Consider the following 16,421-nt stretch of genomic DNA (forward strand, 5'->3'; position numbering starts at 1 on the left):
TAATATTTTATATGCTGCATTTATTTATCACAATGTGTGTGTATTTTTCTTTATTTGCTCAGTGGTGTTCAAAGGCCTTTCAGAATGTGACTGTGATTCCTCCAGAGACTGGAACTGTGCACCAGGTGAATCTGGAATACCTGTCCCGAGTTGTGATGGAGCAGAGAGATCTCTTATATCCAGACACTGTACTTGGTACTGACTCTCACACTACTATGTTGAATGGCCTTGGAGTATTGGCTTTGGGTAAGAATTATTATTTTTATTTTTTATTTTTTTTAACCTTTTGATTGCACTAATAGTACATTTAATAGTACAGGACAAAGGCAGAATATTCACATGTGGGTTATAGGCATGTACCTTTTGGCAAAGCTTCAGAGGACAAGCTTGAGGAACAACAGATATAGTCCTCTTTCCTTCTCTCAGCGCATGTTAAAATGGCAAAGCCTGACTGGTTTATAGTATTGAACCTCCCTCTTGCAGTCTCGAGTGCTGCCATGCAGTGCATTGTAGAAGGCTAATATCAAGACTGTGTAAAGTACATACACTGCTCGCTTTCAAAAGTACGCTTAGGGCTTGTTTTCATTGGGGAGGCCTGAATTTTTCTGCACCTGGTCAATTCAAGTTACAACATGGTGACCTAAAAAACAATTGTTTTCTATGTGCCTCATTCACAAGAGCTCACCTGAAGTCGTTGGTCACATTTTAACATTTTAATAAAGTGAAAAAAAAGGGTCACAAAGCAAGGCACCACCCATACACATCGTATATTCGGTTGCATGCTATTTCATTTTTTTAAATGAACTTTTAAATGTAAGTTGTACTTTTATGACCGCCTGAGCTTTAAATCAAATGTTCTTTCAGTTAACTGCTCGAATGAATGCGGCTTGTTTCCTACTACTAGATAACAGTACCATGTGTGCCAAAGTTACAGTAGGCTTCCGTGTTTAGGCCTCGTGCACATAGATGCTTAGCAGCTTCTGTGTGCTGAGGGTTGACATCCCTAGCACTTTCTGGCACCCAGGCAGCTGTGTCTGCTACATACAGCCACCAATGCAAAGGAATACATGGCCTTGTGCATGGGGCTTCTCCCTCTGAAATTATGAAAGCGCCACATTTTGGGGAGAAGCATGGTACATGGAAGTTCAGTAAAATGCCAGTGCAGAAGCCATGTTTACCCTGAGCATGCCTGTGTACAGCTGTCTGTATGCGGCATATGCAGTTCCTCGGGCAACAGAAAGCGTCAGGAATTTTACTCTGCAGCACACAGGAACTGCCACGTGTGTGCATGAGGCCTTAAAGTGATACTAGAGTCGTGTGTGTGTGTGGTGTTGTTTGCTATAAAAAAAAAAAAAGTGTTCTACTTGTGTAGTGGTTTAGCACAGAGCAGCCCAGATCCTCCTTTTCTCTGGTCCCTCTTTGGCACCCATGCCCACACAGCTAGCAGCTTGCTGTGGAGGCACCTGAGCCAAGACACAGCTCCCAGTGTCCATTCTGCCCCACCCCCTCTTTCTCCTCATTGTCTCACTGACTTTGACAGCAGCGGGAGCCAATGGCGCTTCGCTGCTGTCTCAGCCAATGAGGAGGGAGAGTCCCGGACAGCCGTGTCTCTCATGCAACATCGCTGTAGGTATTAGGGGGGCTGCTGCACAGAGCAAGGCTTTTTATCTTAAAAGCGGAGTTCCACTCAAAAGTGGAACTTCCACTTATCCGTCTCTTCGCCCCCCTCCCCGGTACCCCATTGGCCACCGGAACAGGTACCTGCTTTTGACAGGTGCCATTCCCCACTTCCGGGAGACGGGGCCGCGGCCCCCTCCTGCCTCCTCCGCCACTGGGCCAATTACAAAGCACAGCGCGCATGCACAGTAGGGCACCGGTTGTGAAGCCAAAAGGCTTTACTGCCGGTTTCACTTACCAGGAACGGCGGCGGCTGCACCAGACAGCCGATTCCAAAGATCAGCTGCTGTGCCGACATCGCGGGCTCCCTGGACATGTAAGTGTCCCTATATTAAAAGTCACAGCTGCAGTATTTGTAGCTGCTGACTTTTAATTTTTTTGTCAGTCAGGCACTTTATAAATGTCAATACACTTTTTACATAGATGCTTAGGCCTCATGTACACTGCTGCTGGTAAATGGACATTTAGGAGCAGTTGGGCATTTTTTTCAACTGCTCCTGAACTCTCCTCTGTTATCTTATCAGTACATGTACACAGGATCGTTTATAGTCGTTTCTAGGTAGTTGCGGTTAGAGGCTTTTTTTGGAACCCAAAAAATTGCGTTCAAAAGCTGTTTAGAGACATGCCAAACGTGGTAACTCGCGTTTAGCCGCATTTACAGGCGTTTTTCATTTTTGGCTATTTTGAAAAAAAAAATAAATCATTTTTTTTTTTCAAATGCTTCTAGACGCAAACTCGACTAATCGTCCGTTTTTAGACGGTTTTTAGCTGTCGTTCAGGAGAGGATGAACAACGTCCCGTGTACATGAAGCCTTATATTTAATTTCTGCATTTTGGTTGTTCAGTAAATCAATATATTTTAAATGTTTCTATGTCAAAAAAATGAAAAATATATATATTTATATATATTTATTTATTTTTTCGTTTTGATAGAATGGGAAAAGGTGAGAACTCCTGTCAGGTCGAAAAATACTGGTTTCGGCGCAGTCGACTGGTAATCTGATCATTAGTACACTACTTTCGAGAGACCATCACTGCGGTTTATGCAAAAAGTATCAGAAGTGACCAGCACAAAAAATTTTCTTGCACGATAACAGAACAAACGGTTTTCGTGTAATTAGTATAGTATTTGTATGAAAAAAATAGTTTGACCATGCATGCTAGAATATTAAAGAATACATTATAATACAATGCATCATAGAAGAAGTATTCTGTCATACAAGAATTTTCGTAACTTTAGTTACCTATTGGTTTTCGATATGAAACCAGCATGCAAGAAAAGACTATTAGTCCTATCATGTGTACAAGCTTTTACCCTCACCTCTTGTTTTAGGGCCTGTGTTTTACCATATAGGAAGTGCGGGAAAATTATAAAACACTGACTGGTTCTAGCACTCCCATACTTGATTTACAAAAAGAATGTTTTACTTCTGTGTGTGTTACTGTTGAAGGGATTCCTTCACTACCTGTTTGGTAAAAAGGTTGTAACTGACAGGCCAATGGACAGCAGTAAAATCTAACAGGCGTTCTAATCATTTCCCACTCCTTCCCCAGTTTAAAAAAAGAAAAAACGTTTTAGCTATACCTGCACTTTTACATATTTATCTTTCAGGCATGGGTGGAATAGAGTCTGAAGCTGCTATGTTGGGGATACCCGTTACATTAAGCTTACCTGAAGTTGTTGGGTGTGAGCTGACTGGCTTAATCAGTCCATTTGCTACTTCTATAGATGTTGTTCTAAGCATCACCAAGGTGAGATATGTTGTTGAATACAGTGTCCTCTTTGTTTCCTTTTTTTAGTAAGTAGAGTAAGTTCTAGTAAGACTTGCAGCTACAGGTTTATTACCTTATCATCAATCACATTATATTACATGATGATAATGGTTAAAGTCCAATTCCAGCTTAAACTTTTTCATTGCATGGGTTAGGTTAGACCAGGGGTGCTCAAGCCGTGACCCACAGAACCCACGTGGCATGCGATTTCAAACCAGGGAAGCGAATGCATATGCTCTGGGACTGTTGTTTGGTATGCTCAGATTGCAATCAACAGGTTGCTGACTCATAATCTAAGAGCATTAAATTGTATGGAGTCGGCGCTGGCAGTGGAAGAGGAAGGCAGCCATGGAGGGAGCAGGAGCCCCATAAGCCAATGCTTCCTCTGTAGTGCCAGCTCCTGCCCCAGGCGGAGTGTTACCAAGTGCGCTATGCGATATACCTTTCTAGCAGTCTGGAGAATGATGCCAGCAGAAACTGGAAGAAGTTGGTGTATTACACATCACATATACTGTACTTTTGCAATGGGCATATTAGCACTTTTAAAAAATTTTGTTATTAAGCTGCTTTCACACTGATCTGCAGGTGCAGTGCATCTGCGGGTTAGCTGCACTGAGCCATAGACTTCTATTATAACCAGTGGGTTTAGTGCACTTTCTAACAGTGCACCACTCCCACAAAATGTAATAGAAGTCTGACTCTATCCCTCAGAAAAGCCGCTGGTGCACTGCACCCACGGTGCGGGTAAGCCACAGCGCATCAGTGTGAAAGCAGCCTTATCGGGGGCTCAGGACAGTAAGGGCTCATTTACATTTGCAGTTCAGAGGGGCAGTAAAACCCTATAGTTCATTGTGGCTTAACATATCACTTAAGTGGCCCTCGCTCTTCAAAAGGTTGAGCACCCCTGGGTTAGACCACTGTTCAGTTCTGTACTGGGGAATTTTCCCATCACTATCTGACAGGAATGGGAACATAGACTAAAAAGCCCAGAGTGCGGAAGGGTTGTAATTTCTAGCAATAATTTTATTGCTTGCATGTCCCAGTGACAACCACACTCCCCAATGTATTTTATGGGCATCACAGGTACAGAAAATTGACAAAATTTATTTTAATGAGATTACAGACAGGTACTAATAGAATTGGGATGTCCTTGGAGGTAGGACCACCCTAGGTAGGATTGGGTAGGTTATGTCTGCTTTTTATGATCGTCTATCTTCTCTTTCCATACAGCATCTACGAAAAGCAGAGATATCTGGGAGATTTGTAGAATTTTTTGGAGAGGGTGTGTCTCTCCTTTCAGTAGCTGACCGAACCACAATCGCCAACATGAGTCCAGAGTATGGGGCCACGGTGGCTTTTTTTCCAGTGGACCAAGTGACCCTTAGTCATCTAGAGCAGACCGGTAAGAAATTTGCATCTGCTAGATAAGCGTTTTAGCATAAAGGGTAGCTTAAAGTAGAACTATAGGGGAAAAAAGGATTTTTTTTTTAATTTATTTAATTTTTTTTTTTTTTTTTTGCGTCCCATTGTGTAGATTCCCCTTTAGTTCCTGTTTCATAACAAACAAAGTGAGAGGAAATCCCTGCAATTAAAGCAAATTCCTTGGTGGACCACCAGGTCACCAGAACTAGTGTCCCTACTGGAAGGTTTCCCCCCTATTACTTTTCTAGGGACAACCCAAAGTTTGGGATTTTTTTTTAACTTTCACCTTCAATAATAATGGTAAGTACTACAAATAGAGAGGGGGAATCTCCTTAATGGGGACGCAGACATGTTGTAATCCCTCTTCACTCTATCCAAAACGAATTTTTTTTTTTTTTTTTTTGTCTTTAGTTATACCTTAACTTTTTAAAGAAAAAATATAGTAAATGAGAATTATTATAGCATATACAACTGCTACACAAGCCCTACTGTAATTTAATGTTCTTAAAAAAAATCAAAAAAGAATCACCTTTTTCTTTTCAGACTGCAACTGTAATTTTCTGTAAAATTCAATGCAATATGGCAACCTGGAGGGGTTTTGTACATAGCTTGTGTACAGAATACCACCAGAAATATCGTTTTCTGCTTGGCGAGGAATTCTGCACCAATATACAACTCAGATTTTGGGCATCCTCTGTGACAAAAATGTAATTTGTGCTGAGAGGGTTAATTGTTTCTAAGGGGATACAGACACTGCAACTTTTCTCATCAGAACACTGAAAGTGCACCAGCAGATTAACCACTTGCTGCCAAATCATGTACCTGGTACGTCATTTGTCTTCAAGTGGTTGTATTGTTTTGATGCCTGTACTGTGTTTTTTTTTTTTTTTTTTTTTTTTTTTTTGTCAGCGGTCGGCTCTCTTGTAATAGCAATCGGAGTGGATTACTAGCCACTCAATTGCTATTACAAGCTCGCCACCTTCCGCAGCGCTCTCAGGCTCTCTCGTGCCACTGGGAGACCTGAGCTACTAGCCAGCACGTCCACCGGCTAGTTGGAGATCCATACAAAGTCTGAATCGGCTTTGAGCGGTTCTCCGCTATGGTAACCCGGAATCGATGACATGACATCACTTCCAGTTTACCGGGATGTTAACGGCGCCATTTTTTGAAAATCTACAGTATTAAAAAATGCCGATCTTGGTGTTTTTAAATGCTAAGTGCAAAGGAGGGATTTTGGGGTTTTATTGACTCCAGATCCCTCCATAAAGAGTACCTGTCACGTGCCTATTGCTGTCACAAGGATGTTTACGTAATTACAAAAAAAAAGAGAAAAGTTTAAGTGCCCCCGTCCTCCCATGCTAGCGCGCAAAGGCAAAGTATCACCGTGAACATTGGATCATGGGCAGTAATTCTCGCACCAGACCTCCTTTCGTAAATCCAAAATGGTAACCTGTAAAAGCTTTTAAAGCGTTGCCTATGGATAGTACAATTTACGTAGTTTGTTGCTATTGTGCGGGCGTGCGCAATTTTAAAGCGTAACCTGTTTGGTATCTCTCTTTACTCTGCGTGACCTCATCTCTTATATTTTACAAAAAAATTGGGTTGCGTATTGTGTTTTTTTGCATTAAAAATTGCATTTGAAAAATCACTGCGCAAATATCGTGTGACCTAAAAAATTTCAAAACCCGCCAATTTATTCTCTAGGACCTCCTGGTTTATTTTTTATTTTTTTTTTTTTTTTTTTTTTGTTTTTTTTTTAAATATGATGTCCAGGGGTTCTAAGTAATTTTCTAACAAAAAACTGATTTTTACATGTAAACAAAGTGCCAGAAAATGCCTGGTCTTCCAGTGGTTAAAATGAATGTTACAACCATTTAGAATCCGTATCCAAAAGACATAGTGGAACATATAGCTTTTTCTTCAGAGCAGAAACCGTTAGGAATCTGCAACAAATTTTGATAAAATCCTGCGTACTTTGATCACCCAGAGGGAATTGTTTTTATCAATAAAAATAGTTATTCTTTTACCGCTTCATGTCCAGCGACGTACCAGAACTCTGCTGCATAGGAAGGGTGATATCTCGGTTATCCCTGCTCGGTAATTTTTTTCAACCCTACAATTTAAAGTAAGCCTAGCAGCTTTGGAGTCACTGGATTTCTTTTATAAGCGGCAGAAGGTCCCACCTGCTGCCTTTACCAGGCTCTTCCATGCGATTGTGGAGCCTGGTAAGGATGCAACTGGCGGAATACGGCTCCTAAGACACAGTCAGTGAAATTGATGTTGTTCCTCCCACTGTGTGATGTCAAACTGGAAGCAACCAGGATTTTGTCGTTTTTGGTTCTTCTTTTACCTGGCTGTTACCGGCCAGTGAAGCAGCCAATCGCATCTATCTGTGATTGATCAGCTGCATTGGAGGCCATAGTCTAAAAGACTCCAGATCTATCCGTAAAGAAGACCTTTTATAGTCATATAAAATGTAATGTATTTTACCATACAAATGGGAAAATGACTTTAAAGTGGACCTTCACTCTTCTTTTACTATGTTATTTAACCCCTTGGCACCGGCCGCATGCAAATATTGGCCTCTCGGCACCGAACAGCCGCATATTTGCGTGAATTGGTCTGAATACAGCTGTGCTGAGAGTGCGCATCCTGCATGCCCCCGGAACAATTATAGGTGGATAACAGATTTGCAAGTAGCAATCGGGAGCTTTCTGATCATGTGACAGCCAATCGTGGCAGGAGGCGCCAGGGCAAAGGGGTTAATGTTTACCACCCTTTTCACATTTGCAGCAGATTACAGCAGACCATGCTGGATTTGTTGGGTGGATCAGTGTGTTTTTGAAAGACAACCTAGCAGACCAGATAAAACGGAGGGGGGAAAAAGGAAATTAATTGAAGGGGGGGGGGGGAGGAGTGGAGCACTGGGAGGTGGGAGGCAAAGTTCTTCTCTAATCTATCTTGGTATCACTCTGCGCAGTACATACTACTCTCAGCCGCCGGAGATAGCCGAAGCTCAAATGCTTCAATCAGCTGTACACGGCGCCTGCGCTCTGGGTCCAGGTTCCTTCCCCACCATCCAAGTGGACCTAGAGGGGGAATCTAAAAGTGCCGAGCGCAGCGAGGCCGTGCCCGAAGCGTGGCGAGCGAAGCGAGCCCGCGAGGGGCCCTCTTACAGGCGCCGTGTACAGCTGATTTTCAGCTGTTCTGCTTCGGCTATTTCCGCCGATACCTACTGTGCATGCGCAGTAGAGGGGGGAACTTATACGCCGAGCGGAACTTTCTCGGCAGAACACCGGTCTTTGTGCAATAACACTCAGACTGGAAAAGGGAGGGGCAGCACCAGGAGCTATTCAGGGGAACATGACGGGGCAGAAACAGACAGAAAAGAGTGAGTGACTTATCAATGTGTATCTGCATTGTCCAATCAGCAGGCTGTAGATGGGGAGCCAAAAGAAATGTAACTGTGAGATAAAATGTTTTCAACCACTCTGGCTATGCCGTCTACACGTTCTTTGGCATAAAGATGGTTCACGTGTGTGTATTTTGGTGGTTCAATTAGCTGTTTGACTTGAGTTGAACTTTAAAGTGTACAGCCAAAAAAAATTCCCAATTTTTTTTGTCTTGATAGGTGTTGGTTTTCAAAAATTAAAAACATGTGAAGCCTACTTGAGAGCAGTAAAATTGTTCAGAGATGAGAAGTGTGTGAGAAGACCTGAGTATTCCAAGGTAATACAATCTAACATGATCAGTGACAGCTCTTTATATACATGTTCATACTTGGATAGGCAGAAATATTTATATAAACACTGATTTTACATCTAGGGCTCAGTTCACACTGCTGCGACAGCAAAGTCGTACTGCTTTGCCTGCGACTTCCTTCCAACTTGGATGCTATTTAGGAGCCTGTTAAAGGGCTGAAATCGCACCCAAGACAGACCAAAGTAGTGCAGGAACCTTTTCTAAAGTCATGATCGAGTTATGTAGTATCAGTTAAGACAGCACTGATAGGGAAACAGTGAATTAGATGTGATGCGACTTGGGGTCTCACAAGTCGGATCCCATATCGCAGCAGTGTGAACTGAGCCTTAAAGAGCATGCTCCTTTGTGGTTGTGAGAGGGGTAGAGAAGGAAGCGCCACCTGAGTGTAGTATTAACAAATGATGTTTAATGACACCAGGTAAAAACACACTTACAGGATAAAAACATATAAAAGGCTCATCTGTATAGGTATGTGGTCCTCGGTGTTCCCTCTGATCCTGTGGTGGTGACGCTGCAGGGATGCTGGGCTGCAGAAGGTGGATTACCAGCCGGGAGCTCCTTCTGTGGCCATCAGGAAGAGACTAGGGGCCGGCGTGGAGCGTGCGTGACGTCACAGGTCGTCCTTCCGGGTTCGGTATCCAGGGGAGGGATCATCCAGGGAGAAGGGCTTGCAGGGAGGTCAACCTCCCTGCAAGCCCTCCTCCCTGGACGATCCCTCCCCTGGATACCGAACCCGGAAGCGGACGGACGACCTGTGACGTCACGCACGCTCCACGCCGGCCCCTAGTCTCTTCCTGATGGCCACAGAAGGAGCTCCCGGCTGGTAATCCACCTTCTGCAGCCCAGCATCCCTGCAGCGTCACCACCACAGGATCAGAGGGAACACCGAGGACAACATACCTATACAGATGAGCCTTTTATATGTTTTTATCCTGTAAGTGTGTTTTTACCTGGTGTCATTAAACATCATTTGTTAATACTACACTCAGGTGGCGCTTCCTTCTCTACCCCTCTCTCATCCATCACAGAGCCAGCTCTCTGAGGACAGCAGCCGCCTAGCCTACCAGCCTACTTTAATCATTACATTACCGGTTACCACTTAACCCTTGAACTTCTAGCCTGTCCCCTGTGGACTAAGTTGCTCAGCCCTTTATATCTCCTGTTATATATGGACTTGTGTGTTTGCGCTTACAGTTACCAATACTCTGTTTGTCCTTTGTGGTTGTAACAAACTTAATACATTTTCAAGGACACTCCAGTTGCTCTCCCCTGATTCTTAAATGTATCATGCAGTGGAGTGGCATTTCTTATACAGTTAAGTGGGGTAGAATTTTTACTGCAGATCTTTATTATGAAAGCATGGTACAAATACAATAATAACAGCTGTCGCTAATATGGAATATTTGTATTCTGTGTGATATGCTTCAATTGTTTCTGCTCTCAAAGTTCAAGATACAGACTTTTAATTTTATTTTAGTTCTAACCTTTTTTTTTTTTTTTTTTTTATTTTCCTCAAGATCATAGAAATTAACTTGAATTCCATTGTGCCATATGTGAGTGGCCCTAAGAGACCTCAAGACCGGGTAGCTGTAGTTGATATGAAAAAAGATTTTGAAGCATGCCTAAGTGAAAAGGTGCGTGAGTCAATAGTTGTTAGTATAATTTTTCTTTTGTTCATTGAAGGATCCATTTTGATGCTATATCTTCTTAGTAGAATGGACACTAATTGCTGTTTTCCTGGCCAGTTTCATGTAAACGGGACGCTTACTATCTTAGGAAAAGGGATAATGTAGGAGAGGTCTATGTAAATACCTGAAATAAATAAAAGGTTGTTGGAGACTTTTTTTTATAGGGGGTAAAAGAAAATGTGTCCTGCACATCATCCATTTTTTTTTTTAATGACATTGGGTGTGCGATCTGCTGCAGTTGTCCGTGTATTCTTGATGAAACACGAAACGCAGATTGCAAGCCCAGTGAGTTTACCTGCACTGCATTGCATGGTACTGCAGCACCATGTGATCAGGTTCATGCTCTACTTTTGGTGCACCTTCTGCCCATTTAAATGAATAGGCTGAAAATCGCACTGCAGAAAGAGAAAAAAAAACTGTATTTATAATGTGTGTGTAATAAATATATATATATATATATATATATATATATATATATATATATATATATATATATATATATATATATATATATATAATTTTAATATTTTACACACACACTTTATATATACTTATATACTCAGTGAAGGGAAAATCTTTGATCCCCTGCTGATTTTGTATGTTTGCCCGCTGACAAAGAAATGATCAGTCTATAATTTTAATGGTAGGTTTATTTTAACAGTGAGAGACAAAAAAATCCAGAAAAACGCATTTTAAAAAAAAGTTATGAATTGATTTGCATTTTAATGAGTGACATAAGTATTTGACCCCTTCGCAAAACATGACTTGGCACTTGGTGGCAAAATCCTTGTTGGCAATCAGAGATCAGACATTTCTTGTAGTTGGCCACCAGGTTTGCACACATCCCAGGAGGGATTTTGTTCCACTCCTCTTTGAAGATCCTCTCCAAGTCATTAATGTTTCAAAGCTGACATATGGTAACTCGAACCTTCAGCTCCCTCCACGTATTTTCTATATGATTAGGGTCTGGAGACTGGCTAGGCCACTCCAGGACCTTAATGTGCTTCTTTTTGAGCCACTCCTTTGTTGCCTTTGCTGTGTGTTTTGGGTTTGCTGTGTGTTTCTGGAATACCCATCCACGACCCATTTTCAATGCCCTGGCTAAGGGAAGGAGGTTCACACTCAAGAGTTGATGGTACATGGCCCCGTCCATCGTCCCTTTGGAGCTGTGAAGTTGTCCTGTCCCCTTAGCAGAAAAACATCAGCACAGGACCAGCACTGGAGGTGGCGGAATGGAGTTCCATGTTTTGGCTGAAAAAAAAACCCTGCTTATCCTACTGACAAATTGTTACTCACCCACATTAATTCTTTTGCATTTCCTTGCACATTTCTTTACATTTTCTGTAGAGTACTGTACTGTGGGAGTCTGGAACACTGTGTGCTCTTTTATGCACAAAGCATTTTCCCTCCATAGTCATTGGCTGTGGCAGCCCCCTCCTGTTCAAATTGTTTGTCAGAGTCCACCCTCCACAGTGCTGGGGGATCGGTAGTGATGTGGAAGGCGGTGTGTCAGAGCCTGTGGTTCTGGATTCGGTCTCTGTTTGCATATCAGCATTATTCTGGGTACTCACCGTGTTCCACAGGGAATTTTATATATGACATGCAGGCTTAAGGTTGTAGGTGCCTTGTATGCCTTGGTTTTGTCACAATGCATATATAACAAGCTGCATAACTATATTGTCTAGAGAACTTTGTATTTAACCAGTGTTAAAAGTTTTTAGTAGCATTAATGTTAATAGATGGCCTGCAAGCTGGACCATGGATAAAATATGGTTGGGTAGATTAGGTATGTTGGTAGTTTTGCATGGGAACAACTGTATTTGCTATCTAAAATTATTTTGGCAATTCCTTGTTGGGAATCTCTGAAGGTTGCAGCACAATTTCTTCTTTTTCTAGGTGGGCTTCAAAGCATTTCAAATACCACCAGAAAAGCAGAAAGTAGTGGTCCCAGTCACCTACGGACACTCTGAATACTTGTTGTCGCATGGCTGTGTCCTTATTGCTGCTGTAATTAGCTGCACCAACAACTGCAATCCTTCTGTCATGCTGACTGCAGGTAATGCATACAACAAAGATGAAAATTATTCACCAGTTCCTGATTATTAACATTTTAGGAAATGCTGAGTCTGTATACAGTTTATTAATGTGTTTATTAATTGCTGAATAATAGGAATGTTTTTGCTGTAATCCTGCAGCTAATTAACTTTTTATTTTGTAAAATGTATCTTCTGAAAGGGTTAAATGCAGATTTAAAATATGAGTATCTTTCGTGTGGAATATTTTTAACACATAATCAGAAACAAAACCATAAGAATAAACTAAAAACTGTAGTGCAATAAGTAGAGAGATGCTCCTCCTATAATATGCTATACCCTTAATATAACTGAAGCTCCATTTCTAGTTTATTTTTCTAAGTGGATTCATTCACCAAGAAGACCTTCGTTCCCCAGTAGACATAAAACCTGTGCTAAGTGACCTTCCTGGGTTAGCTCTAGGGGTTATTCCTGCTGGCTGTATTCAAAGATTAAATACCTCTGCTAGTACTGCATTAAGGGCTTTAAGCATTTTGATCTGAGGATAAGACTTCTTCCCAGATGTTTTCCAGCAAAAATGCAGCTTGGATACACTTGATATGGACCTAATGGTCCTAGAATGGCTTTAGCATTCCTATGAGTTTTGCTAATTTCCCTTGGCCTTTTCTGGATTGTCTTGATCTACATTTACAAGAACCACTGCTTCACTTCCATTATTCTTTGACTTTAATAGCATAACTGATAAAGTCCCAGTTTTGAAGGAGTGAGCTTTGAGGCAATTTTTTATACTATGCTTTGGGGTTATAGAGGCAGTAGACCTTTTTATCTAGGATGGTTTACCATTGCAAATGGCACTCCTGTTTCAGGTAACGTCAATTACAGCTCCATCCCAGTTTTTGCTTTCTTGTTCCATCCCAGTTTTTGCTTTCTTGTTCCATCAACAGTCAAGTTTTTTCTTCATCTGCGCTTTTCTTGTGTACCCTGACCAAATCCCTATGCAGACTTTTCCATAAGGTGCAGCACTCGTTCCTCCTGCAAGGCTAAAGAATCACCTTTTGGACCTTAACCCTTTCATGACTAAGCCTATTTTTGAAATTTGGTGTTTACAAGTTAAAATCCGTATTTTTTTGCTAGAAAATTACTTAGAACCGCCAAACATTATATATATTTTTTTAGTAGAGAATCTAGAGAATGGCGATTGTTGCAATATTTTTTATCACACGGTATTTGTACAGTGGTTTTTTAAACACAAATTTTTGGGAAAAGGGACACTTTCATGAATTTTTAAAAATCCAAACAGTAAAGTTACCCCAATTTTTTTGTATAATGTGAAAGATGATACGCCGAGTAAATAGATACCAAACATGTCACGCTTTATAGTTGCACCCACTCGTGGAATGGCGACAAACTACGGTACCCAAGAATTTCCATAGGCGACGCTTTAAATTTTTTTTTAGGGTTACCAGGTTAGAGTTACAGAGGAGGTCTAGTGCTAGAATTATTGCTCTCGCTCTGACGATCACGGCGATACCTCACATGTGTGATTTGAACACCGTTTACATATGCGGGCGCGACTTCCGTATGCGCTTTCTTTGCTGCGCGAGCTCACGGGGACGCTTTTAAAAATGTTTTTTTTATTTAATTATATATGTATAAATTGTGTTTTAAAAAAAAAAAAAAATTGATGACTTTTATTGCTGTCACAAGGAGTGTAAACATTCTGTGTGACAGTAATAAGTGGTGACAGGTACTCTTTATCCCCCGATCCCTCCTTCGCACTTCAAAGTATTCAGATCGCCGAAAACGGCGATTCTGAATACTGTCTATTTTTTTAAAAATCGGCGCCATTGGCAGCCGAGTAAACGGGAAGTGAGCTTCGTTCCAGCCCACCCCCAGCCGCCGGAGGCAGCCGATTTGTAAGCGGGCCTCCCGATCGAACAGGAGGCCCGGTAAGAGCGGCGGGAGGGGGGGACGTCCCCTCCCGCTCCTCCGGTATAACAGCCGAGCGGCTTTTAGCCGCATCAGATGTTATATTCGGATAGCCGATTGCCAGCTCCAAACAACGGTACCATTGTGGGCATCATCCCGGTATAACCCCCGAAAGCCGAGTACGCACATCTGCGCACGCTCGGCGGGAAGGGGTTAAAACTATGTCAGCCCTCAAACCCCCTTCTCCCTTTTTGTTGACCTAAGTGTATCTAAAGCCAAAACTTGTTTTCGTTTTTTTTTTTTTTTTGAAGGAGAAGGGAAAGGCTACATCTTCTTTGTTTTGTTTTTTTTACCCCATCTGTCCTGTTGGAGAACTTTGTTTCCACTTCCGCTCCTTGAAATCTCTCCAAAGTTAGGTGTAACCCCCTTTACAATTTTCACTAAAACAGGTTTCCAAGTTAGAAGATTGCAATAATTATAAAGTTTTGGATTTCCAATCTTTTTTTTTTTTTTTTGTTCTGGTGAGAGTGGTAATGGAGATGCATTTCCCCAGCAGAGATAAAAACTAAAAACTTGTCAGGAATTCTAACCCTTCCACGCTCTATCCAAAACAAAATAAATTATCGGCTTAAGACCTACTTTAAAGAGAAACGTAACTATCTGAGCACTGCAGACTGAAAATGCGATTTTATTTTTATTTTTTTCAAAGCAAACTCACCCCTCCATCCATGTCTTTAAAAGCTGCCCCCTAGGATTTCTAGCCGAGGCAATCTTGAGTAATGGCAGATGATTAATGTTGAATATATACTCCCTGGAATCCATCAGTCCTTAGCTCAAGCATACAGGCAGGAGAGTGTGCTTCGCTGAGAGCGCCCCTCTTCCCCTCCTCGCAGATGAAAGAAAACAAAAAAAACCTGTATGACATAATTTTGACCTAGGACAAAAACCAGGAAGCAACTGAAGAAATAAAAAGGTTAACTTGCTGACCGTGTCATGCACATATACTGCGACACAATGGCTCTCCTGGGTGAAATCCTGTATGGGAACGTCCTACCCGGTTTCTGCCACCGGAGGCGCGCCCACTGCACGGCGGGGGACCCGGTCACGAGCACCAGCATGGGGATTTGTGTGTGTAAATGCACAAATCTCTGTGCTGTCAGAGGAGAGGAGCCACATTGTTTCTTCCTACGAAGTAGGAAAAACGATATGGCTCCTCTCCTAGTCGCTCCCATCCCCACACAGTTAGAACATGCTGAGGGAACACACATTTAACCCAGTGACATTTACACAGTAATCGGTGCATTTTTATAGCACTGATCGCTGTATAAATGCCAATGGTTCTAAAAAAAGTGTCAAAAGTCTACGATCTGTCTGTCACAATACCGCTAAAAATTGCAGATCACCGCCATTAGTAGTAAAAAAACCAAAAAATTATCAAAATGCCATAATTTTTTTTTTATTTTTTTTACCAAAAATATGTAGAAGAATATATATTGGCCTAAACTGATGAAGAAATTTGTTTTTTAAAAAAACTTTTGGGGATATTTTATTACAGCAAAAAGTAAAAAATATTGTTTTTTTTTTTTCAAAATTGTCGCTCTTTTTTTGTTTATAGCGCAAAAAATAAAAACCGCAGAGGTGATCAAATGCCACCAAAAGAAAGCGCTATTTATGGGAAAGAAAAGACTCAAATTTTGTTTGGGTTCAGCATTGAACGGCTGCGCAATTGTCAGTTAAAGCGACGCAGTGCCAAATTGTAAAAAGTGCTCTGGTCAGGAAGGGGGTAAAATCTTTATCCGCTTCACACCCATTCTATTTCAATATGATGGTTGGGTGGGAGCTCCCTGGATCAAGGAGGATGTCATATGATGTCCTCCCAGTCACGCACCTCCTGCGTGTCTATGACCAATCACAGCGATCACATGACATTTGTACAGAATGAATGGCTTTCATTCATAGCCATTCATTGTGTACTATTGTGTCGATCTCTGTGATTGGTCAGTGATCACATGGTGCAGACAGACAATAGTACATAATGGCTATAAATGGATGCCATTTATAAAAAGATTACTTATAACAATCATCATCATTGTTGTAGACAATCGTAGAGTAAAAAATTAAAATAAAATCCTGATCA

General features: G+C 41.6%; 1 protein-coding gene across 1 annotated transcript in view; it reads left to right on the plus strand.

Annotated features, from left to right (window-relative positions):
• Positions 1-16,421, plus strand: part of IREB2 (iron responsive element binding protein 2) — a 70,541-nt gene that overhangs the window by 42,447 nt on the left and 11,673 nt on the right. The window contains exons 8-13 of the mRNA XM_073619176.1: positions 63-246; positions 3,290-3,429; positions 4,681-4,852; positions 8,504-8,601; positions 10,152-10,268; positions 12,219-12,378. Of these exons, the coding sequence (XP_073475277.1) occupies positions 63-246; positions 3,290-3,429; positions 4,681-4,852; positions 8,504-8,601; positions 10,152-10,268; positions 12,219-12,378 (871 nt within the window). The remainder of the gene's footprint in view (positions 1-62; positions 247-3,289; positions 3,430-4,680; positions 4,853-8,503; positions 8,602-10,151; positions 10,269-12,218; positions 12,379-16,421) is intronic.

Source organism: Aquarana catesbeiana, linkage group LG03 (assembly GCF_042186555.1).
Source record: "Aquarana catesbeiana isolate 2022-GZ linkage group LG03, ASM4218655v1, whole genome shotgun sequence".
NCBI lineage: Eukaryota > Metazoa > Chordata > Amphibia > Anura > Ranidae > Aquarana > Aquarana catesbeiana.